The sequence below is a fragment of the Scyliorhinus canicula genome, chromosome 27, assembly GCF_902713615.1.
Source record: "Scyliorhinus canicula chromosome 27, sScyCan1.1, whole genome shotgun sequence".
In the NCBI taxonomy this organism is placed as follows: Eukaryota; Metazoa; Chordata; class Chondrichthyes; order Carcharhiniformes; family Scyliorhinidae; genus Scyliorhinus; species Scyliorhinus canicula.
In genome coordinates, this window is record NC_052172.1 from 16883803 (window position 1) to 16908995 (window position 25193).

General features: G+C 50.5%; 1 protein-coding gene across 3 annotated transcripts in view; it reads left to right on the forward strand.

Moving 5' to 3' along the window:
* eml2 (EMAP like 2) overlaps positions 1 to 17348 on the forward strand; it is a 118927-nt gene extending 101579 nt beyond the window's left edge. For all 3 annotated transcript variants that reach the window (XM_038785919.1, XM_038785921.1, XM_038785922.1), the window contains 4 exons: positions 1043 to 1130; positions 1733 to 1825; positions 6715 to 6845; positions 17078 to 17348. In XM_038785919.1, coding sequence (XP_038641847.1) covers positions 1043 to 1130; positions 1733 to 1825; positions 6715 to 6845; positions 17078 to 17203 — 438 coding nt within the window. In that variant the 3' untranslated portion in view covers positions 17204 to 17348. The remainder of the gene's footprint in view (positions 1 to 1042; positions 1131 to 1732; positions 1826 to 6714; positions 6846 to 17077) is intronic.
* Positions 17349 to 25193: the final 7845 nt, after the last annotated feature.

A 25193-nucleotide genomic window follows, 5' to 3' on the forward strand; every position in this document is an offset into this window, starting at 1 on the left:
TTTCCTGGGTCGAATGGCCTTTGCTCATCCTTCACTGCTCTGTACTGCTGGGTTGAAGTGACAGGAACTGGATTCCTGGGAACGTATAGATGTTTCCATGCGGAGAGGGAATTTCTTCCCGCGTCGCGCACTGGCGTTGCGACACGCAGTGCCCATGGGTCAATGGGGCATTGGTCAACGGCCAGAGTAACCTACGCAATGGGGGTTTCCCATCATTGCCGTGCCTCGTTCCAACTTCCAGAGCGGAAAGAATGAATGAGCGGTTCCCCCTGGGCATCTCCCCGCACCCAGTTCTGTCGTCAGCAATACGCAGCTCACTTGCCAAGGCTTTAATTGCGAGGCAGATTGAGTGGGCAGCATGGTGGCTGATGAGCCATCAATTGCACGAGAGACGAGTTGCTATACAAAAGTTCGGCTTTAATAAGCTAGAACTTAGCCCTGTGGTTTTCCACAATAAAATGGACGACCGCCTGGCATTCCGACTATTTATACCGCGGTATGGAGGCGTGGTTAACTCAGCCTTTTGACCATTCGGAGAGCTGTCACATGACTGGTCTCAACCAATCGGTCAAGAGGTACATGACCGACTAGGGCCAATGGTAAGTCGGTGTTCTGCACCAATGGCAGACAGCTATGCAAATCATATCACCGCAGTGGTTAACACTGCTGCTCCACAGCGCCAGAGTCCTGGCTTCAATTCCGGCCTCGGGTGACTGTCGAGTCTGCACGTTCTCCCCGTGTCTGCGTGGGTTTCCTCCGGGTGCTCCGGTTTCCTCCCACAGTCCAAAGATGTGCGGGTTAGGTGGATTGGGCCGTGCTAAAATTGCCCCCTTGGTGTCCAAAAGGTTAGGTGGGGGTTACTGGGAAAGGGTGGAGGCGTGGGATTAAGTAGGGCACCCTTTCCAAGGGCCGGTGCAGACTCGATGGGCCGAATGGCCTCCTTCTGCACGGTACATTCTATGCGAGACTGGCTTTGAGGAAGGGGCGAGACGCGGAAATCTCTATTCTTAAAACCCGAAGGAAGAATTTTGTTCTGATTTAGGGACACTCCAGCTTTGTAACACACTTGGACTGGTCGACCGACAGCCGCTACATCCTCACCAACTCTGGAGATTATGAAATCCTCTGCTGTGAGTACTGATCGTTTCTGCCTCTCTGCCCCCTGCGAGTTCAGGAAGGTTTCCCCTTGTCCATCTGCATAGATTAGCTCCGTGTGCTCTCGTCTTGGGCGGTTTGTAACTTTTTAAAAAATCTTGGAGATGGTAAAACATTAAACGCTGCAGAACTGTTTTTTGTTAATAGTGTGTGAGTCTGTAAATGCTATTCCTGTGGCTCAGGAACTGACTCCGAACTGGCACAAAACCATCTAGTTTGTTATGCTGACCAGGAAATATCTGTCAATCTAGAGTTTTAAAACTAACAATTGATCGAGCGACAATTGCCATTTGCCACAAGAGAGTTCCAAACTTCTAAGATTCTTTATGAAGTGTTTCCCAACTTCAGTCCAGTCCTTAGATGATCCTTTTAAAACATGATGAAGGAATGGGTGCTAGTCTGCGAGGGGAGGGAAGAGGCCCCTTGTGTCCGGATCGTCGGATTTCCCGACCCTTCCCGTTGGCGGGATCGGACGCCCGCAAAAGGGGGGGGGCGAATATTCTGATTTTTATGATGCCCAGTTTTTGTATCTCTTGCCTTCTCTCTCTTACCTGGAATCTGTTTTCTCCGCTGATAGGGGCTCCGAACTGTAAGCAGGTGACTAGTGCCGATGTAGTCCGGGATTTGGCGTGGGCTACATCTACCTGTGTGCTCTCGTTCCAGGTGTTTGGTAAGTGGAAAGCGTGGATCTCGATTCCCAACAATGTTACCGCAGTAGATCAGGGTAAAGATGGGACCCCATTAATTTCAGATACTTTGATGGTGGCACCATTGGGGAAATTGTTCAATGTTAGCTCCCTCGTGCACATTTGTGAGTGTTGCGTTATTGGGGGTAGCAAATACCCTTGTGGTTGCTGACTCTTTTTGGCCGCCTCTTTGTCACGAGCACGGTGGTTAACGCGGCTGCCTCATAGCACCAGGGACCCGGGTTCAATTCCCGCCTCGGGAGACTGCGTGGAGTCTGCACGTTCTCCCCGTGTCTGCGTGGGTTTCCTCCGGGTGCTCCGGTTTCCTCCCACAGTCCAAAGATGTGCGGGTTAGTTGGATTGGCCGTGCTAAATTGCCCCTTGGTGTCCAGAAGGTTAGGTGGGGTTACGGGGATAGGGTGCAGGCATGGGCTCAAGTAGGATGCTCTGGCGGGCGGCATGTGGCGCAGTGGTTAGCACTGGGACTGCAGCGCTAAGGACCCGGGTTCGAATCCCGGCTCTGGGTCACTGTCCGTGTGGAGTTTGCACATTCTCCCCGTGTCTGCGTGGGTTTCGCCCCCCCCCCCCACAACCCAAAGATGTGCAGGTTAGGTGGATTGGCCACGCTAAATTGCCCTTTAATTGGAAAAGAAATAATTGTGTACTCTAAATTCATTTTTTTAAAAGGAGGGTACTCTTTCGAAGGGTCAGTGCAGACTCGCTGGGCCGAATGGCCTCCTTCTGCATTGTGGGATTCTGAGTGAGAATGAGCTAGAACTCTCTGCCTACGAGGGTGATGGAAGCTGAGATGGTCAATGATTTAGTGAGGAAATTGGACATGCGCTTGAGGGAGGTAAACTTGCAGAGCTGGCATGGTCTAGATGGGCTGATTGACCGCATTGACCGTGGAATAGTGACTCTGACTGCTTTCCTCCAATTGAAAGATCATTTTACAAGCAGGAGTTTTATTTTGAATTCTTGGCAGGTTTCTTCCTGCGGACTATACCATCGCAGCTCCAACCCAAAGTCCCTCTTCAATCACTTCCCCTGTCAATGAAGATTGACTCTTGGGTTGACCTATGAAGGGGGGGAGATCCTGTATTCATTGTTCAGAAGAATAAGAGGGGATCTGATCGGAAATTAAGATTCTGAGAGGGCTTCAAAGAGAGGACACCTGAGAGGCTAGTCCCCCTGGCCGGGAGAACCTAGATCTAGAGACCACTGCCTCAGGATAGGGAGTCGGCCATTTTGGACTTGGTTAAGGAGGAAATTCTTCACTTGAGCGGCCGTGAATCTTTGGAATTCTCCACCTCAGAGTGTGGCGGATGCTCTGTCGTTCAGTATATTCAAGACTTGAGATTTTTGGAGCCTTACAGGGGTTAAGGGATAGTGCAAAAAGAGTAGAGATTTGGGATCAGCCATGATCTTATAAAATCTTATAGGGCAGCACGGTGGCGCAGTGGGTTAGCCCTGCTGCCTCATGGTGCCGAGGGTCCCAGGTTCGATCCCAGCTCTGGGTCGCTGCCCGTGTGGAGTTTGCACATTCTGCCCGTGTCTGCGTGGGTTTCGCCCCCACAGCCCAAAGCTGTTGCAGGGTAGGTAGATTGGCCATGCTAAATTGCCCCTTAATTGGGAAAAAAAAATGAATTGGGTATTCTAAATTTATAAATAAATAAATAAAATCTTATCGCACAGGCCGAGTGGCTTATTCCTCCTCATTTTCCTGTGTTCTTAATCGATTGCTATCGTTCCTCCAACTGCATGTTTGAACTTCGACAACCACAATTGATTTATTGTGGTGTTTGAGGAAGTGTTCTCATAGAATTTACAGTGCAGAAGGAGGCCATTCGGCCCATCAAGTCTGCACTGGCTCTTGGAAAGAGCACCCTACCCAAGGTCAACACCTCCACCCTATCCCCATAACCCAGCAACCCCACCCAACACTAAGGGCAATTTTGGACACTTAAGGGCAATTTATCACGGCCAATCCACCTAAACCTGCACATCTTTGGACTGTGGGAGGAAACCGGAGCACCCGGAGGAAACCCACGCACACACTGGGAGGACGTGCAGACTCCACACAGACAGTGACCGAGCCGGGAATCGAACCTGGGACCCTGGAGCTGTGAAGCAATTGTGCTAACCACCATGCTCCCCGTGCTGTAAAGTCGTGGTACAGTGGTTAGCACTGCTGCCTCACAGCGCCAGTGACCCGGGTTCGATTCCGGCCTCGGGTGACTGTGAGGAGTCTGCACGTTCTCCCCGTGTCTGTGTGGGTTTCCCCCGGGTGCTCCGGTTTCCTCCCACTGTCCAGAGATGTGAGGGGATTGGCCCTGCTACAATTGCCCCCTTCATGTCCAATAACTAGGTGGGGCGATTGGGTTGGGGAGTGAGCCTAGGTTAGGGTGCTCCTTCAGAGGGTCGGTGCAGACTCGATGTTGAATAGTTGGCTGTGAATCGAGCGGCCGCTGTGAGGCAGGTTTTCTGGCCTGGTGTTCACGATCTGTGTTTGGAAAGTTTTTTGTTTTGTTCCTGATTCACAGGCTGACCAGGGTGGCAGTTTTCCATCATTAAAGCAGTAACAGGGGCCATTCAGCCCCTCGAACCTGTTCCACCATTCAATTAGATTATTGGCAGATCCACATCTTGACTCCATCTACCCACATTAAATATCCCTGCCCTACAATCCCAGTTTCCATATTTCCAATTGCTGGCCCTCTTCCCTGAACCACACCCACACCCACCCTCCCCCACCCCCACCTTGCCAAGCCCCAGCTTTTTGGGCGAGAAAGTTTCAGATTTCCACTCCCCTATGTGTAAAGATGTGTTTCTTGACATCACCCCCAGATGACCTGGCTCAAATTTCAAGTTTTTTTCTCTCTCTCGCTCTCTCTTGTGCGTTCCCGCTCTCTCTCTTGCGCGTTCTTGCTCTCTCTCTCTCTCTCGCGCGCATTCTCTCTCTCTCTCTCTCTCTCTCTCTCTCTCTCTCTCTCTCTCTCGCGCGCGCATTCTCTCTCTCTCTCTCTCTCTATCGTTTTCTCTCTCTCTCATGTTCTCTCGAGCGTTCTCTCTCTTGCACGTTCTCTCGTTCTCTTTCTCGAGCGCTCTCTCTCTCATGTTTTCTCATTCTCTCGAGCGTGCTCTCTCTTGAGCGTTCTCTCGTTCTCTCAGTCGAGCGTTCTCTGTCTCGAGCGTTCTCTTGTTCTCTCTCTCGAGCGTTCTCTCATGTTCTCTCGTTCACTCGAGTGTTTTCTCTTTCTCGCTCTCTCGTGCTCTTATCAAATCTTTGTGAAACCTCAAATAGATCCTCCTTTTTATTGGCTGTAGACTCGAGGGAATTTTATTCCAAAAACATACTTTTACAAATGTTATGCAGTAGCATGACGTACCGTGACGCGATGGCCTCAGAATGTGACCGTTACTCATTGCGTCTTCGTAGCAGCTTACCCAGGCTTTAGCGTCTCCCTCAGTACCGAGCCCTGGGCTGTGGAATGTGCCGGTCTGTGATGCTCCCTGTTGTCCACAGCCCTCTGCACTGAAAGACCAGCTGGTTTCGGGCTGGCCAAAGAGGGCCTTTCATCGGGTTGATGGTCCTCTCGCCGTTTATCCCGTTGACGTGTGTCCCTGGGAACAACCCATGGAGCACCGGATCCTGCTTTATGGAGCTGCTGAGCTGACCTCTTCATCTTAACTACCAGAGTCTTCTGAATATTTTTAAAGCCGAGGTCGATCGATTCTTGATAAGAAAGGGGGTGAAAGGTTATCGGGGATTGGCTAGGGATCAGGGGGTTGGGGATCGGCCGTGACCTTCATGAGTGACGGAGCCGGCTCAAGGGGCCATCTCCTAACTCGTATCGTCGCCTTTCAATTCGACGGCGGCACTTTGAATAATTGCCCTGGAAATGAATGGCTTGCCCGGGCAGTAACAGACAGCCACCTTACTGTGTTGGTCTGGAGTTACATGCAGGGTAGACCAGGCCAGACAAGGGTAAGGACGGCCTTCCCTTAAGGTGACCTTCTGTGCGGAGTTTGCACGTTCTCCCCACGTGGGTTTCCTCCGGGTGCTCCGGTTTCCTCCCACAGTCCAAAGATGTGCAGGCTAGGGTGGGGTTACGGGGATAGGGCGGGGGAGTGAGCCTAGATAGGGTGCTATTTCAGAGGGTCGGTGTAGATGGGCCGAATGGTCTCCATCTGCACTGTTAACGATTCTATGATGATGGATATTGATGACAATCAATGATAGTTTCTCCCTTTCAATTCCAGATTTTAATAATCTTTATTATTGTCACAAGTAGGCTTACATTAACACTGCAGTGAAGTTACTGTGAAAAGCCCCTAGTCGCCACATTCCGGCGCCTGTTCAGGTACACAGAGGGAGAATTCAGAATGTCCAATTCACCTAACCAGCACGTCTTGTGGGAGAAAACCGGAGGAAACCCACGCAGACACGGGGAGAAGGTGCAGACTCCGCACAGACAGTGACCCAAGCCGGGAATCGAACCTGGGGCCCTGGAGCTGTGAAGCAACGGTGTTAACCACTGTGCTGCCCAATTTAAATTCCACCAGCTACCCTTGTGGAATTTGAACCCTCTGTCCCCCAGCACATTAGCCTGGGGCCTCTGGATCATTGGTCCCATGATATTGCCTCTACGCCATCGTCTCCCAGCGTTAGTCTCTCTTTACAAGTGCTTGGTGTGCTTCTCAGTAAATCGTGCCCTTAATAATCTGTGCACCTTCACAATATAATGAACAAACCGTTAACGCTGCATCTCCAAGACGCTGATAGAATTCCCTAAAAGGTGATATTCTGGGATGGAGAGAGTTGTAGAGCATCCCTGCCCACTCCGATTCCTCTGCGTTTTTATTTCCCCAGGTGTCTGGCCCGAGGGAGCGGATGGGACGGACATCAACGCCATTTGCAGGTCACCTGACGACCAACTGCTTGCCACCGCAGATGATTCGGGAAAAGTGAACCTGTTTTCATATCCATGTTCTCACCCTCGGGTAGGTATCTGATTTTAAATAAATAACCAGGAACCCTGTGTGTCTCTCTTGTAAAACATTGGTTCCAGTGTTACGCTTTTCACATTTAACGATGGATCTCTTAACCCTCTTCTCCCACCCAATTTTTGTTTTGAACGGGAACAAGAGAGACAAAACTTGCATTTATATAGCGCCTTTCATGTTCTCAGCATGTTTCCTGCTCCCCCCCCCCTCCCACCAAGCAGCCAATGAAGTGCTTTCGAAGTGTAGTAACCCTTGTAGTGTGCACAGCAAGCTCCCACAAACGGCGATGAAATTAAGTTGGCCGAGGGAGAAAATATTGGCCAGGACACCAGTGAGAGTTTCCAAATAATCCCACGGGGTCTTTTCCTCCTCCTACCTGAGGGGTTTTAGATTTATTGTCGTGTGTACTGAGGTAGAGTGAAAAGTATTGCTCTGTGTAAAATCCAGACAGATTGTTCCCTACATAAAAATGTACATAAATACATAGACACAGGCATCGGGCGAAGCATACGGAGTTTAGTACTACTCCGTAGGGAAGATGTGTGAAGAAATCAGTTCAGTCCATAAGAGGCTTGATGGAACCATCAATTCACCAGACAGGTGTTTCCGATGTGAATCTAGGCTTTAATCGACTTACTTCAGAGCCAGCCTGTTGCCTGTCGATGAACTCGTAGTGAACTCAGGCTGACTCTGGACAAGGGTATTTATACAGCTGCACTAGGGGGAGGAGTCATGGGCAGAGCCAAGGGTGGAGCCCAGTACAAGTTCCTGAGTGCTCCCAGCGCTACTCCCCCTAGTGGTAGGATAGCGCTACTGCGCTTACAAAGACAGTGTGAATTAACATATATACATCTATATTACATTCACCACAAGGCTCATTCAGGAGTCTGGTAACAGCGGGGAAGGAGCCGTTTTTGAATCTCTTTGTGCGTGTTCTCAGACTTTTGTACCTTCTGCCCGATGGTAGAGAGAGTAACCCGGGTGGGGGGGGGGGCGGATCTTTGATTATGCTGCCCTCTTTCCCCAGGCAGCGGGAGGTGTAGACGGAGTCGATGGACGGGAGGCGGGTTCGCGTGATGGACTGGGCTGTGTTCACGGCTCTCTGTGGTTGGACTGTGCTGAGGGTTAATGCCTCCTCCTTAAGTGTCTCGGACATTGTAACTCCGTTGGTGCTGCGCTGTGAGTCAGCCTAGATTTAGCAGGAGAATCGGGGGGGGGGGGGGGGGGGGGGAGGGAGAGATTTCCAGCCCTCCCCACCAGCAGGACCTCTTCTCCCCCCCCCCCCCCACCCATGGTAGGTTCTCCAGGGATGGGGGGGGGGGGGGGAAGAAAGAGAGAGGAGAGAGAGAGAGAAAGCGAGTCATACCAAATCGGATGATTCCCCCTCCCCCCACCCCAGCGGACGTCTGCAGCCGTCAGAAACACGCCATGGTGGGTGGGCTGGATAATCCTGCCCATAGTCTTTTTGAAGGGGGTCTTTAACCCATCTGCCTCGCGAGCACGGGCCACGGCTGCCATCGCGTTGAGATGGTAGTCTCCCCGAGTGACAGGAAACCGCTTCCCGCTCACACAGATGTTTAAACAAAGGTTTACCTCCTTCCCAGCCAGTCGCTTCCTGCTCCCTCTTTAATATTCCTGGAAACAGAAGGAGAACTGCGGCTCTCCACGCTTTACGCCGCTTACCTCCGGCCCCATGAAGCTGGCGCCCAGGTCACCATAAAGCCACACCGGAAAATCAGCCGTGCTAAGCCAACTGCTGTCTGCCTCTATTGCGCCATCAGTGTGATCTTTGAACCTGATCAGACGGTACCCTGAGGGTTCTACCAAGGAAACTGAAAAAGCAGCTCGTTCTGAACTGATGTTTAAGATAACAAAGCTGGGGCAGCACGGTGGCGCAGTGGGTTAGCCCTGCTGCCTCACGGCGCCGAGGTCCCAGGTTCGATCCCGGCTCTGGGTCACTGTCCGTGTGGAGTTTGCACATTCTCCCCGTGTCTGCGTGGGTTTCGCCCCCCACAACCCAAGGATGTGCAGGGTAGGTGGATTGGACATGCTAAATTGCCCCTTAATTGGGAAAAAAATGAATTGGGTACTCTAAATTTATTATAAAAAAGATAACAAAGCCGTACTGAGTCACAGATCTCCGAGCAATGTCTGGCGGGTTTCGCCAGATTTAATTTGAAATAATCCTGGGGAAAAAAGGTGCCTTAAGTGAATCTTTGGAATTCTTTACCCCAGGAAGCTGCGGAGGCCGAGACCTTGAACATTTTCCCGGCTGAGATCGAGGAGGTTTGTAATCGGTCGGGGAATTAAGGGAGAGAAGGCAGGAAAACGTACCCCTGCACATTGTTACTATTTTTAAAGAATCACCCAATAACGCCTCGATTGAACCTGCCTTCCCCCAGACTTCCAGGCCGCGCATTCCAGACCCCAACCACTCGCTGTGGGGGAAAGACTTTGCACATGCTCACCCCCCCTACCTCATGGACGCAATCGGGAGTGTTCATTCAGCAAGAAAAGATTAGTGACACTGCCTGGGACCTTTGTTAAAGGTGCCACTCACTTTGCCCATCACCAGCCCACTCAGCGTGGACACCCCCCCCGCCTTCCATTAATCGGCCACTTGAGGGCGCCCCAGGGCATGTGGGCCACCTGATATCTCCTCCACCCCCTGTACGATAGGAGGCAGGAGGCCAGGGGTGTGGGAAGGCCGCACACTGCATTTCACGGAGCTCTCTGCCTTCAGACCCGCTGGCAGGGGAGTGTAAAATCCTGTCAATAAATTTGGTAAAAGAGCGGTGACTTGGGGAAAGAGGTCGGTTTTAAGGCGCTTATCATAGGAGAGGGAGTGGGGAGATTTGGGGTGGGAATCCCACAGCTTTTGGCACAAGAGGCGGTGAAGATACGGCAAGATTGTACATAATGTTATGCATGACCTCCGACCACTAGGTGGCATTGTAAACCCATCACGGGGTCTGGGAGTTGGGAGTCGGTCGTGCCAGGAGATAGACATATTTGCAGTAGTTCCACAATAGCTGCGTTAGTTGTTTTTTTTAAATTTAATTTATCCTAGTTACCTTGCCACGCCGTTGTTCTACAATAAATTATTTCAAGCTGCATGTCCTGTAGTTCATCGTTCACTTGGGCCAGTCTACAGAACATGACCGCGGCTGGAGACATGGGGCGGGATTCTTCAGGGTCCTGGAGGTGTCACTGGGAATTCCCACTGCAGCCACCCCACGCCGTCGGGAAACCCGTGGGGGAGGCGGTGCGCCGGCGATGGGATCGGAGCCAGCGACTGGACCGGAGATTCCCACTGCCAACAAACAGCCGGAGAATTCTGGCCACGGCCTCTCATGATGGGAAGGGGATGGGGAGATATACCAATAGACCTATTCCAATCGAGACCAACTGAGCTGCTCGGTTTTTAGCAATTTAACAGAGCCTTCTATTGGGGCACATACTTCATTTCAGAACACATTTGGAGTATTGTGTGCAGTTCTGGTCGCTGCATTATAGGAAGGATGTAGAGGCATTGGAAAGGGTGCAGAGGAGATTTACCAGGATGTTGCCTGGTATGGAGGGAAGATCTTATGAGGGAAGGCTGAAGGACTTGAGGCTGTTTTCGTTAGAGAGAAGAAGGTTAAGAGGTGACTTAATTGAGGCATACAAAATGATAGGATTAGATAGGGTGGACAGAGAGAGTCTTTTTCCTCGGGTGGTGATGGCTAGCACGAGGGGACATAGCTTTAAATTGAGGGGAGATAGATACAGGACAGATGTCAGAGGTAGGTTCTTTACTCAGAAAGTAGTAAGGGCGTGGAATGCCCTGCCTGCAACAGTAGTGGCTCGCCAACATTAAGGGCATTTAAATGGTCATTGGATTAACATGTGGATGATGAGGGAATAGTGTAGATGGGTTTCAGATTGGTTTCACAGGTCGGCACAACATCGAGGGCCGAAGGGCCTGTACTGCGCTGTAATGTTCTAATACACTCTCTTCTCTGCTGCGTTCAAACATGTGCGTTGATTCTCAGGATAATACACGGTAGTTTGGTCGATGGCTGAAATGGGCAATGTTGATTTCCTGTTCTGGTGTTGTCTAATTACTCTTTGGATGTTGCTACAAGTGGGGGCACGGTAGCACAGTGGTTAGCTCCCAGGTTCGATTCCCGGCTTGGGTCACTGTCTGTGCGGAGTTTGCACTTTCTCTGCGTGGGTTTTCTCCGGGTGCTCCGGTTTCCTCCCACAGTCCAAAAATGTGCAGGTTAGGTGGATTGGCCGCGATAAATTGCCCTTCTTGTCCAAAAAAGGTTGGGTTGGGTGGGGTTATTGGGTTACGGGGATGGGATGTGGGCTTGGGTAGGGTGCTCTTTCCAAGGGGTGGATGGCCTCCTTCTGCCCTGTAAATTGTATGGTTCTATATATTGAGTTCCTAGTATTTGGTGTAATATATGTAGGGTAGGGTACATGTGTTGAAGCATTATCAATCAGTTCCTTACTGCATTCATGATTCATAAATAGCTTAGGGACAGGGTTTTCGCTCCGATGTAATGATCGGAACTCGCGTATTGCCAGCCCCTGAGCTATTTTCAGGAAAGTTAGATCGAGACAGAGTAGCTGGCCACTCGAGTAGAACTGCCCACAAGACCGTAAGAAACTACAAGAGAGTCGTGAACACAGCCCAGTCCATTACGCAAATCCGCCTCCCATCCACTGACTCCGTCTCCACCTCCCGCTGCCTGGGGAAAGCGGGCAGCATAATCAAAGACCCCTCCCACCACCCGGCTTACTCACTCTTCCATCGGGCAGGAGATACGAAAGTCTGAGAACACGCGCGGACAGCTTTTCCCCCACTCTTACCAGACTCCTGAATGGCCCTCTTAACTGATCTCTTTAAGCATCTTTTCTACAGTTGTAGCACTGTATTCATTCACCCGATATTTGCATTGTCTTTCTATCGTATGTCCTATGTTTTTCCTGTCTGGAGCGATCTGCCTGGATTGCATGCAGAACAATACCTTCCCCTGTTCCTCGGTACACACGACAAATCTAAATCTAGCTTGTTCAGGTCATTAAAGCCATTGTTTGGCGGTTGATGGAATTTTTTTTCTCTTCCAAATATATGCCAATTTCTCTTATTTGAGAGGGCGAGATATTCATTCTGAGATCCTCAAATTACTCAGTGCCTTTTACCATCATGTTCACTCTTGATAAAGTCCTCCTCTGAAGTAATTTTTCTTATTCATATCTTGGGATGTGGGGGTGTCGCTGGGCTCGGCCAGTCTCTGTGGTGTAGGTCCACCCACCGTGCTGCTAGGGAGGGAGTTTTGATTCTGACCCAGCGACAGTGGGGGAACGGCCGATTTTTAAAAATATTTGCAAGTCAGGATGGTGAGTGGCTCGGAGGGGACGTTGGCTGGTGGTTGTGTCCCCATGTGTCTTTCTAGATGGTCGGGTTTGCGGGTGCTGTCATGATATGCAGGCACACACATAATGATATACAGACAAGCAGCTAATGGACACAGAGAACAGGACATGACCAATAAGCAGGCAGGACACTCAGGGGTGGGATCTGACTATAAAAGACACGAGGCACTCGCACTCCGCCTCTTTCCACTGATGAACGTCCAGAGAGTCAGTCAAGGGTGTTGTTACAATCTCACACCTCCAGCACATGACTAAGAGCTAGTCTGGTTCAGTCAGACAGAGTAACCAGACTTAAGTTAGAACATAGAACAGCACAGAACAGGCCCTTCGGCCCTCGATGTTGTGCCGAGCAATGATCACCCCACTTAACCCACGTAACCCGTAACCCAATAATCCCCCCCATTAACCTTACACTACGGGCAATTTAGCATGGCCAATCCACCTAACCCGCACATCTTTGGACTGTGGGAGGAAACCGGAGCACCCGGAGGAAACCCACGCACACACGGGGAGGACGTGCAGACTCCACACAGACAGTGACCCAGCTGGAATCGAATCTGGGACCCTGGAGCTGTGAAGCATTGATGCTAACCACCATGCTACCGTGAGGCCCCCAGAGAATTGTGCTATTAGTTCAATAAACCTGATTGAACTAACTTCAAGGTCTGGAGTATCTTTATAATCTGAGCTGCATCCAGTTGCAGCCAGTGTTAGACCAGTGTACCTAACACGACAGGTTTGGAACACGATTCGCGTCTGATTGTGTTTCCGGGGAGATGGTAGCGTATTGGTAATGGCACTGGACCCGTCAATTAGAGGCCCACGTTACTGCTTCAGGGATATGTGTTCAAATCCTATCATGGCAGCTGGTCACATTTTAAATTCCATGACTGAATTCTGGAATTCACAGTTACAGACGGCCATCGATTGTTGTAAAAACCCACCTGTTGTCCCAATTAGGGAAGGAAATCTGCCGTCCTTACCCGGTCTGGCCTACACCAGACCCCACTCCCTTGTAAGTTATTTGTTCAAGTTCAAGGGGAATGGGTAACACTTTCATTAAAAAAAAATTAAATTTAGAGTACCCGTTCATTTTTTCCAATTTAGTGTGGCCAATCCACCTACCCTGCACATCTTTGGGTTGTGGGGGTGAAACCCACGCAGACACGGGGAGAATGTGCAAACTCCACACGGACAGTGACCCAGAGCCGGGATCGAACCTGGGACCTCGGCGGCGTGAGGCAGCAGGGCTAACCCACTGCGCCACCGTGCTGCCCATGGGAATGGGTAACTCATTACCATTGTTGACCAACTGACCTTGCCAGTGATGATCCCATCAAAGCATGAAAACACACAGTAGCCCACGTCCTGGTCGAACCTCGGAACTGTAATCCAGCAGATAAACAACATCAATTACATGTATAATGTCTGGAATTATGTAAGTCTAAAGATGTGCAAGGTTAGGTGGATTGGTCATGCTAAATTGCCCCTTGGTTTCCAAAGATTAGGTTAGGTGTATTGGCCAGGCTAAAATGCCCCTTCGTGTCCAAATATTAGATTAGATGAATTGGCCACGCTAATTCCCATGCCAGCTGAGAATTCTGAATTCTCCCTCCGTGTACCCGAACAGGCGGAATGTGGTGACTAGGGGCTTTTCACAATAACTTCATTGCAGTGTTAATGTAAGCCTACTTGTGACAATGAAGGTTATTGATTCATAATTGCCCCTTCGTGTCCAGGGATGTGTAGGTTGGGATACGGAGTTGTGGGGTCAGGGGTGGGGGCATGAACCTAGGTACGGTGCTCTTTCAGAGGGTCGGTGCAGAGTCGATGGGCCAAATGGCCTCCTTCTGCACTGTAGGGATCCTAAACAACACGGCACCAAATTCTAATTTAAATTCCTTTTCTCTGGGAGACCTTTTTTAAAAAAAAATGACAAAGGGAGAAGTCTCTTTTTTTTGCCAAAAATATTTCAAAGTGAACAACCTATGAACAGGATTTTGCTATTCTTTTTTAAGGGGCGTGGATCAGTATGTGTGACTTCACCCTGCTCGTCTTAATGAAGCTTGGCTGTTACTTAATCATCCAGATTACCTGTTTAAGAAACAGTCTAAAATAATATTGGTTACTGTCTGTTCTTCATTCGGGACCTTCATGCATGATTGGAGTTATATTGTGGATCTACTGTTCTGAGTACATCACTGGGCAATTGGTGCCTCCCTTCCATTCGTGGAATGTGAGCTTCAATGGCTGGTCCAACATTTGATGCCCGACCCTAATTGCCTCGGTCAATGGGGGTTTCCCATTGAATTCACCCCTCCTCCACTGCAGTGCGGTGATGCTGCACTCATGCAGACGCTCCAGTGCAGCGTGGAGAGAGTGCTTCATTGTCATGGAGGTGAGGTCGCCTGACGGCCCTTGGGTGGTTCCCACTGCGACAGTTCAAAGGTCAAGGGAGCTCTTCCCAGTGTCCTAGCCAATATTTATCCCTCAACCCACATCACTAAATGAAATGAATGAAATGAAAATCGCTTATTGTCACGAGTAGGCTTCAATGAAGTTACTGTGAAAAGCCCCCTAGTCGCCACATTCCGGCGCCCGTTCGGGGAGGCTGGTACGGGAATTGAACCGTGCTGCTGGCCTGCTTGGTCTGCTTTAAAAGCCAGCGATTTAGCCCAGTGTGCTAAACCAGCCCCGTATGGCCAGGCATTGGCGGTAGTTGGACGAATAACCCAGAGGCCCCGGGGCAATGCTTTGGGTTCAATGGTGAAACTTGAAATCATGAAGCCATTGACCCCTTTTTTTGGGCAGGAAATCAGCCGTCCTTACCCGGTCTGGCCTACGTGTGACTCCAGACCCCACAGCAAATGTGGTTGACTCTTAACTGCCCTTCTCTGAAATGGCCGAGCGAGACACTCCGCCCGAGGGGCAATTCGGAACGGGCAACAAATGCTGGGCACGGCCCAGTGAAGCCCACATCCCCGGAATGAATAAAGAAAAACAAAGTGTGTGTGTGTGTGGTGGTTGGTTGAGGACACGGTCTGGTTCATGTCGGATGCTCTACTGGTAAGTGCCCTGCTGAGGCCTACTTTCTGCGTTCGCATACGAAGCCTTCCGACCTCCGGGAGGCATCACCACTTCTGGTACTTTAAAACGCTGGAGAAATGGGATATCGAGCCTGGTTATCCATTCAAGAGCCTCCCTGTGATGCCCTTTGGCGACGACTCCTGCGAAGGATCTCATTGGGCGGGTTGGCGCGATGTCATCCATGACCTGAGACTCACGGCCACAATCGCGCATCCGATTGGGTCCCTCATCCTCAAGGGGCGGTTGGGGGATGGGCAATAAATGCTGCCCTAGCCAGCGACGCCCACACCCTGTGAAGGAATTTTATAAAAACTGAAACTTGGCTGTGTGTGGAGTGCTCCATCGTTGAGTATATTTAAGGCTGGGATAAGCAGATTTTGATGTCTCCAGGGAATCGGGGGACATGGGGGTGGGGGGGAATGGAGAGGGTCGTATTGAGAGGTGGGGCAGGCTTGACGGGTCTGCCAATCCTTCATGTGTCAAATGGGCAATTTTTGTTTACCACATCTGCGGGGTCTTGCTGTGCACAAAATGGCTGCCGTGTTTCCGACATTGCAACGGTAACTACGCTCCTTCAGACGTACCTCATTGGCTGTAGAATCCTGAGCTTGTGAGAAATGCAGGGGGCTTTTATTTTTTCTGTCGTCCTGTCAGAGGTGCCCTTGACCGAAGGGGGGGGAGGGTCCGGTATCCATGGTGAGTGTAACGATATGATTGTACCGCGCAGAGTGCAGGCTGTTCGCCCATTCTGACCGCACCGTGGTGACCAAAATGGCCACTGGGTCAGGTTAATTCGCCATTCGTCCCTCTATTTGGAGCAGACGTTAATCCGTGGCCAGGGGTGTTCCGGGGCCCGTCGCGATGGGTCTCGCCGGCCCAGTTTCGCAGCGGAGTGGACGTGGCTGGGAAATCCCGTCACCCTAACAGTGGCCACTCTATTGTACCCTTTGTTAAACAGTCGGAGGTGCTGAAGAGGCGACTGTTGGGAGACACCGAAAGGGGAGCGTGAGTTGACCTTTCAGCACATCTAACTTGTTCCGCCATTCAATTGGATCACCAGCATCTCGATGCCATTTTTTAACTGCCTTAGTTTCCTACTGTGTTGTTAAGCGAGCGTATTGTCAGTCCACGCTCTCTGAAATGTTTAATTCCACCCCTGGGATAACACTGACTGCAACTGGATGCAGTTGCACTGTAAAGTAGACACCAAACTTCGACGTTGGTTCAATACGTTTTATTGAACTTCTGGAGCAGAGCTGTGGGTTGACACTCCACTAATCTAAGTGTGCTAACTATAACTAACTAGACCAGACTAGCTCTGAGCCACGTGTAGAAGGTGCTGACCGATATATACACCCTGACTGTCACTACAGTTGTCACCAGCGGAAAGAGGCAGAGTGCTGATGCCTCGTGTGTTTTATAGTGGGAGTCCACCTTCTAGTGTTCTGCCTGGTGATTGGTTGTGTTCTGTCCTGTGTGTTGATTGGCTGTACTGGGTGTCTGTCACTGCCTGTCTGTATCTCATTATGTGCATGAGTGCATATCATGATCCCACCCACCACCCCTGCGTCCACAGGATTTTCAGAGCGGTCCGGATTTTCCTGGGGTTGGGAGATAATGAACCTAGCGGCCCGAGGAGGTAGATTATATAAATCCGAATGCTGTGGCCGCGGGTGCTGGGTACTGTCACGATTTCCTTTTTTTTTCTGTTGCAGACTCCGAGTCACAAGTACAGTGGCCACAGCAGCCACGTGACCAACGTTGCCTTTCTCCGCGACAGCGCCCGCCTGATCTCCACCGGCGGGAAGGACATGAGCGTCATTCAGTGGAGCGTCGTCTAGGTTACCGCACTTTATCCAGTGATTTCTGTTCCAGAGGTGCTAGGGCGCTGCACAGCGGCTGTCCCATTCCTGGGTGCCCCGTTAACGCAACGTTTTTCTTTCTTCGCTGAACCTCCTCCAAATTTTTTTAAAATTTCAGCTTGGGTGGGTGGGTGGGGGGGGGGGGGGGGGGTCGCTCTTGTCACCCTCTCTCAGCGCCTGCACTACGTGACTCCCCTCCTCGGAACTGTCCCGTCGGGCCGCCATAATGGACAATAAACTGCACAGTCTGTCTCCGCCTCTGCTGTAACTCTCCCTCCCCCCCCCCCCCCCCCCGCTTTGCCGAAATAGCACCCGTGGTACCGACGCCTGTGATTTATAATCGCCCGTTTTGGAAACCGGCCCTTGTTTAGAGCAGCAGTAACAACCTTTTTTCTTTCTGACGCTCGCGGGTGCAGTTGTAAAGGGGAGCAGGGGGAGGTGGGTAAGAGAGAGGCCCCCGGGTTACAATTCGGGCGTCCAAGGCCTGCCTGACCTAATTCAACGTTGCACTAGCTTGCTTTTAGCTGGGCGACAGTAGTGTAAATACGCACGCCAGGGTCCCGCACGGCTTCTTGCCTCAGCCATGAATATTTTGGGAGGCCCAGGCCACTCAATACCATCCCATACCCACACCCCTCCCAAGGGCTGTACTAACGGGGTAACCCGGTGCAAATTTTGAGGGACGATGGGATCAATCTCTCCTCACACACACACACACACACACCCCCTCCCCCCATGCCTCTGGTAATTAACGTGGCAGATAGAAAGCTGAGATCTCCAGCTGTATCCGTCTCTTAATCGCTTTTGGGGCTAATCTTTACAGGCCGGGCCCCGACCAGAATCGTTTGAGGAGCGAGAGAGTTGAGCACAGGCCACTTCTGAAGCTGCTTCAAACCGTTTTGTAACTGCTTAAGCTGTCCTTTTAGTAGCCTTTTTTTTTTCCCTGCAATTAAAAATGTCAAAACTGGCAATTGGATTTTTGCTAATCCTGTCGCGGGGCTTTGTACGTAATGACAGGAGATCAGATGGTTTTGCCCCCAATATGTTTTTAGGCCGAGAGTATACGGCTAGTATTAAGGGGCCTAAATTTTCCTTTTATGCCTGGCACACACTCCACATACAAGTCGATTTTTTTTCTCCTTTCCCAATACGGTAGGGTAGGCAGCCACGGAGCAGGCTCCCATTTCCAGTGGGGTGGTGGGGGGGGAACCTGTCTAACGGGGTAAATTTCCTTTTTTAAAAAAAAACAGGGTAAATTTTTAAGCACCTCGGTGAACGTAGTTACCCTAAGTTTATTTTCGCTCAATTTAAACACGAGCGTTAATATTCCCGCCGTGGCTCTGGCACTGGACTGGGACGGCTCCGCAGGATCATGAGCTGGCCTCCCGACTTGGGAAATTGAATTGGATCGAGCCGGAAAGTTGTCGGAATATCGGAACCTCCCGACCTGTTCTGGCTGGGCCATGACTCTCGGACCACGTGACTGACTCCCTCCAAAACGGGGGCCCCCCTAACCATTCTCCTTCGCAACTATAAGGTGGGCAATAAATATGTACAGCTGACCTCGCCAGTATCATCCGCATTGAGAATAAGATTGAAAATATATGTATATAATTTATTTAAATGATTTAACGATCGCATTGAAACGATACAGATGGAAAAATTAATGTATGCGTTTCTGCCATGGAGAGATTTAAATTTCTTTTAAAATGGTTTAATGTTGTGGAGGCTGTGACGAACTGTACAGTGAGAAAAGAGGGAGGGGGGGGGTGTAAGGGGGCACGCCGCGCCTAATATTCATCCAGACGTTCAGCCAATCACAATTTTCCCGCTATTTACATAGAACATAGAACAGTACAGCACAGAACAGGCCCTTCGGCCCTCAATGTTGTGCCGAGCCATGATCACCCTACTCAAACCCACGTATCCACCCTATACCCGTAACCCAACAACCCCCCCCCCCCCTTAACCTTACTTTTATTGGGACACTACGGGCAATTTAGCATGGCCAATCCACCTAACCCTTTGGACTGTGGGAGGAAACCGGAGCACCCGGAGGAAACCCACGCAGACACTGGGGGGAGGACGTGTAGACTCCACACAGACAGTGACCCAGCTGGGAATCGAACCTGGGACCCTGGAGCTGTGAAGCATTTATGCTAACCACCATGCTACCCTGCTGCCCATTTCTCAAGCTTGAGTAAAGCATGAAGCGAAACACTTGCAGCCTTCCGACAGGAGATGACCTTCACTTAGAATACACTGTCTCGTAAATAAACAACTTGCTCCCCAGTTCTCAAAACTAGTTTTCAACGAAGAGGACAATTTCTTCATTAGTTAAAGCATTTTTCAAAAAAAAAGAAGGAATATGCCAGTCTGTGACAGCTCCTGTGATCCAATGCTATTCCCACTTCCTCCTCACAACCCAGGATCCTCCTCCTGTTTTGGAACCATGAAAACGAGAATGATCTTGGTATCCGTCGCTATGAATATAAAGACGATCTTTACTTCAGTCGCGATGGTAAAGCATCCCACACTCCCAAGAACCTACTGCGGAAGGGATTTTTTCCCAATCCCCTTCCTCCCTCGCTGGGTGAAATTATGAATTGAAAAGGTTTTATTTCCGATAAATCCCGACAAAGTTAAATATTTATTTTGTGGAGGGATTCTCCGGACCCCAGCCGCATGTTTCCCGATGCCGCGCCGCTCGCTGGTGACGGGAGTCTCCATTCCCGCCGCTGGTCAATGGGGTTTCCCATCGAAGCCCCCCCGCCCCATGCCGCCGGGAGTGCGCTGCTGACGGGAACAGGGAACCCAACGGCCAGAGAATTCCGGCTCTCGTTTCATTAACTATTAACTTGATCAGAAATGCAGAGGGATTGAAGAGCGGGGAGGCTATGATAGAATTGTGTAGAGCACTAGTTAAACCTCAGCTAGAGTACTGAGTACAGTTCTGATCAGCGCATTGCAGGAAAGCTGGGATTGCAGCAGAAGAGGTTACAGAGCAGATTAATGAGGATATTGTACATGAATTATTAATTACCGGTCTTGTGGCGCAGTGGATTAGCGTCCCTGCCTCAGAGTCAGAAGCGTTTCTCTCTCTCTCTCTTTTTTCTCTTTTTTCTCTTTTTCCTCTCTCTCTCTTTTCTCTCTCTCTCTCTTTTTTCTCTTTTTCTTTCTCTCTCTCTCTCTCTCTCTTTTTTCTCTTTTTCTTTCTCTCTCTCTCTCTCTCTCTTCTTCCTCACACTCACTCTCTCTCTCCTTTTTTCTCTCTCTTTCTCTCTTTCTCTCTTTCTCTCTTTCTCTCTCTCTCTCTTTCTCTCTCTCTTTCTCTCTCTCTTTCTCTCTCTCTTTCTCTCTCTCTTTCTCTCTCTCTTTCTCTCTCTTTCTCTCTCTTTCTCACTCTCTCTTTCTCTCTCTCTCTTTCTCTCTCTCCTCTTCTCTCTCTTTCTCTCTTTCTCTCTTTCTTTCTCTCTTTCTTCCTCTCTCTCTTTCTCTTTTTTTTTTCTCTCTCTCCCTTTTTCTCTCTCTCTCTCCCTTTTTTCTCTCTCTCTCCCTTTTTCTCTCTCTCTCCCTTTTTCTCTCTCTCTCCCTTTTTTTTCTCTCTCTCTCTCCCTTTTTCTCTCTCTCTCTCCCTTTTTCTCTCTCTCTCTCCCTTTTTTCTCTCTCTCTCTCTCCCCTTTTTTTCTCTCTCTCTCTCTCCCTTTTCTCTCTCTCTCTCTCTCCTTTTCTCTCTCTCTCTCTCTCCTTTTCTCTCTCTCTCCCTCTCTCTCCCCTTTTTCTCTCTCTCTCTCCCCTTTTCTCTCTCTCTCTCTCTCTCCCTTTTTCTCTCTCTCTCTCTCCCTTTTTCTTTCTCTCTCTCTCTCCCTTTTTCTCTCTCTCTCTCTCTCCCTTTTTCTCTCTCTCTCTCTCCCCTTTTCTCTCTCCGTTGCTGAAATGGGTGAGATTAAAGAGAATGCAGGTGGACTATTTGACTGTAGGATTCAGCACCGCCAACCCTGAAGCTCTGGAATCCACCCCCTCACTCAGCAGGAACGCTGACGCCAACTCATGTGCCCCCCCCGATGCCACCTTGGACGAGCTCTGAACCAAGAGTCGAGCTGAGCCCTTTACCCATCGATCTGGCTGCGAACGAGCAACTTGCCAACAGTCGGAACCCAGATGCCAGTTTGACAATCTCGCCCTGTCAAACCTCCTAAACCAGCACTGGAGGCCGTTCAGGAAGATCCATCGGCCTTTTCACGTGTCAATCCTCTGCTTGGTTCCCGAGGTGACGATAAACGAGTGTTGTCCCAGTAAAAATAAAAGGAAGCAGCAATTTACAGGGAGCAGAAAAATTCTGATTGGCTGATTCCCATAAAGGCCAAAAGGCCTGCTCCTATCATCGATGTAAAAGCATGTCATTTCATTGGGTATGGGGGGGGCTGCTTAAAAAATCATTTAGCTGAAGGCATGATAATGTAAACCTGTAACGTATAAGCATTATTAATCAAACGCCATGAGCTTGAGATGTTTTTTAGTGCGCCAAGTTTTATGTTGTCACAAGAATCTCATTGCTTCCATCAAAGCGATCCCATTGTGTTCAAAACCCCCAACGCACATCAGTCCCTTTTGGTGCTGTATCGGTGCTTTTCTTAATCTGATGTATTTAGTAACTTGAGTGGGAACCTATTGCACGTCACTGACCGTCAATTTATTTTCTTTTATCGCCCCCACCACTTCCCTGGCCCAGTCCAAAAAAAAATCCAGAGGGGGAATGGGGTGGAGGGTGGGGCGGGGGGAGGAATGGGAGAGGGGGCATTTGACAACCAAAGGTGGTGAGATTCGAACGGGAATCCGAAAGCCGAACTTAAACACGGCACCCGATGAGACGCGGATCTGGCGTCGAGGTCTGGGCCAAGGGATCGCAGAAAGACCTGACCAATTAAGCGACTAACCACTAGCTTCAAAGGCCAAGCTAGGAGGTGGAAGAGCAGGAGGGCGGGTGAAGGCGAGGAAAGAGATGTGGAGTGTTTTTTTTTTTAAAAAATTAACAGATCTTGGAATGAGGTGCTCCGAAATGCAAGTTCCTTAAACTGTGGACTTCACCTTTCTCTTTTCGAAAAGAAAAAACAATCTCTATGCAACCTGTTCTCTCCGATTCTTTGCGTTCCAAAGTCGCTGAGCAACATCTAATCTGCTGTGCAACCCTCCAACGGGATTCCTCATCCACGCGTGGTGCTCTGAACCCTTTTCCCGATAATGCTGCTAGACTTTGTGTAAAACCTCAGGTCTGAAGGATGATTCATCGTGAAAGCGGTTGGAAATTGGTGAAGGACGTGCGCGTTGCTCAGCACGGAGTGAGGAAAATGGGGGTGGTGGGGGATGGTGGTCGGTCCGAGCCTTGAAAAGCTGAGGGGGAGGGGGAGGGGGGAGGGGGGTCAGCTTTCACACATGGTCGAGCGTCAGGCAAAATTGGTGCTGTGGTTGACTAGGTTTGAGGGAGTTAACTAGCGTGTGCACTGGCGTACAACCAGGGCGAATGGGCCAAGGTGAAAGAAGGCATCCAAGGATGAGCGACAGTGGGCGGCATAGGGGTCAGCACTGCTGCCTCACGGCGCCAAGGTCCCGGGTTCAAATCCCACCACGGCAGCTGGTGGAATCTAAATTCAGTGAATAAAATCTGGAGCTGTAATCGATTGTAAAATTCGGCATTGCCCGTTTAGAGAAGGAAATCTGCCGCCATAATACGGTCTGGCCTTCACGTGACTCCAGACCCGCAGCAATGTGGCCGTCTCTTAGCTGCTCTCTGCAATGGCCAAGCGAGACACTCCGTTTAGCTCACGGGCCATTTCAGGATGGGCAACAAATGTTGGCATTATCAACGGTGCCCACATCCCACGAAAGAATGCACTTTTAGAAAGTTGGTAGTGTTCAAACCAGAATTGGGCACACGCCCTGCTCGTTGGTGAAGGGCCAATTCTCCACCAGATGCATTTGCAATGAGAATGACCATCTCGCCCTGACTCCACCCAACCAGGCTTGCCAACTCTGCAGGAATGAAGGGTTTACCTGCTGGAGGAAGTGGTGCGAGCGAAATCCGGGAAGGCGGTCATCGGAGAGGGAGGCAGTGGAAACTGTTTACATCATTCTGGGTCTGTTTCTGAAAGTATTCAGCACGGGCTGTTGGGCCACTCCGAATGAGCCAGTTGGTTAATGAGACTCGCTTCCTGTGGGAAGGCAGGAGACAGCGGGAACGCACGCGTTGGTCGACCAATGGGCAGGAGTGTGGAGGCAGAGCGATTTTGGGGGGGGGGGGGGGGGGAATTGAACGCACGGGCAAGCAAAGTGATCATTTTGGTGAGAATGAGGAGATTATAGAAACTACAGGATACAATTCCAAAGAGGGCGCAGGAGTGGAAAAACCTGGGGATGGACTTCTGACTATACCAACATACAACAGAGCCAATAATCAAAGTAACTGCCCCTAAAAGGAGCTGATGATGCCCTCTTTGCCACCCCTGCGGTGCCCACCAGTTGTGGAAGGGCTCGAGCGAACCGGGAGAAACTCTGTGCTCCTCCTCAAGGGGCATGGACGTGACCATGGGGGAGGGGCTTCCACCGCCCGCTGCCTGGACCTGTTTATGGCCACTTTGGCCAGACCCGGGAGCGGGCCAACCCTCGAGGAATACCAGGCGCTCTGTGTACAACCTGTTGATGGTGACCGGGGCAGGGGTTGAGGGAGCGGTTGGCAAAGCAGGCTGGATGCTAGGCTTTGGGAATCGAGATAAAAGTGTACAAAAGCAAAGGGGGTCATGGCGGACATTTTGTAAAACCGCTGGTCGGTCTTCAAGTGGGGCGTTGCCCAATTCTGCGGGAGCAAAACCTGAGGAAGGCTGTGAAGGCTTTAGGATGGGAGCGGGAAAGGGTCCGGGAATGGATCCTGGCATGAGGTACTTCAGTGATATGGGTAGTTTGGAGAAGTTGGGGCTGTTGCCCTGGGAGAAGAGAATGTTGAGGGCGGGGGGGGGGGGGGGGGCGGTGTTGACAGAGGAGATCAGAATCATGAGGGGTCTGGACTGGGTGGTGGAAGGCTCGAGAACCAGAGGACACAGATTTAAAGTGATTGAGGGAAACCTTTGCATGCAGCGAGTGGCTCTGATCTGGAGTACGCCGCCCAAGAATAGTTCAATTCAATCGAGGCTAAAGGGGATTGGGTCACTACTTGAAGGGTTAAAAAGGTTGCAGGGGCTAAGAGGACATGGCAGGGGTGTGCAACTATCTGAGTTGCTCCTGCAGGGAACCAGTATGGATACAAAGGGCTGAATGGCCCTCTTGTGCTGTAACCAGTTCGTCTCCAGGATTTGCCCAGTCAGAGTTGGCAACCCGATGGGAACACGTGGTCAGAAAGTTTCTAATTCAATTCCCCTCATCGGCAACGTTTTATTTTTCGTGTTACGGAGTTGATGGTCAGTTTTCCAGTTCTTTACCCCTCTCTGCAGTGACGTGCTTATGATGAGGGAGGGGATTTGTGTCTCTTTGATAACATTGAATGTTTTCAGTGACACAGAAAGTGATAAACAGTCACCTGTCCTTGGAACTATTGAGGTCCTGAAATGTCCAATCAAGGAGTCCTCGAGGTCCTTTTTCAGACTGTTCCTTTGCCACATGGGGAGAGGGTTGGCCCTCCCTGTGGGCTCCTGGGGCTGGAGGCTTGCTCTCTGTCTGCCTCCTACAAGTCCAACCCCACTTACCCAATGGTCTGAGGCCTCTTCAACCAATGTTGCTGCTGCTCCTGGGGGGAACAGCCGTGAGCGGAGAACTGCCAGCCCTCAGATTGGCCGCCACGTCTTGGCGGCGGGACCTCGTCCCTACCCGGTACAGGGCGCCCAACTGTAATTTTCCCTCACGCTCGTAAGAAGTGGTCAGGGCCTATAGGACGAGGGGAGGGGGGATTCCCGCGACCTCTTGGACGCGGGACCTCTTGGAC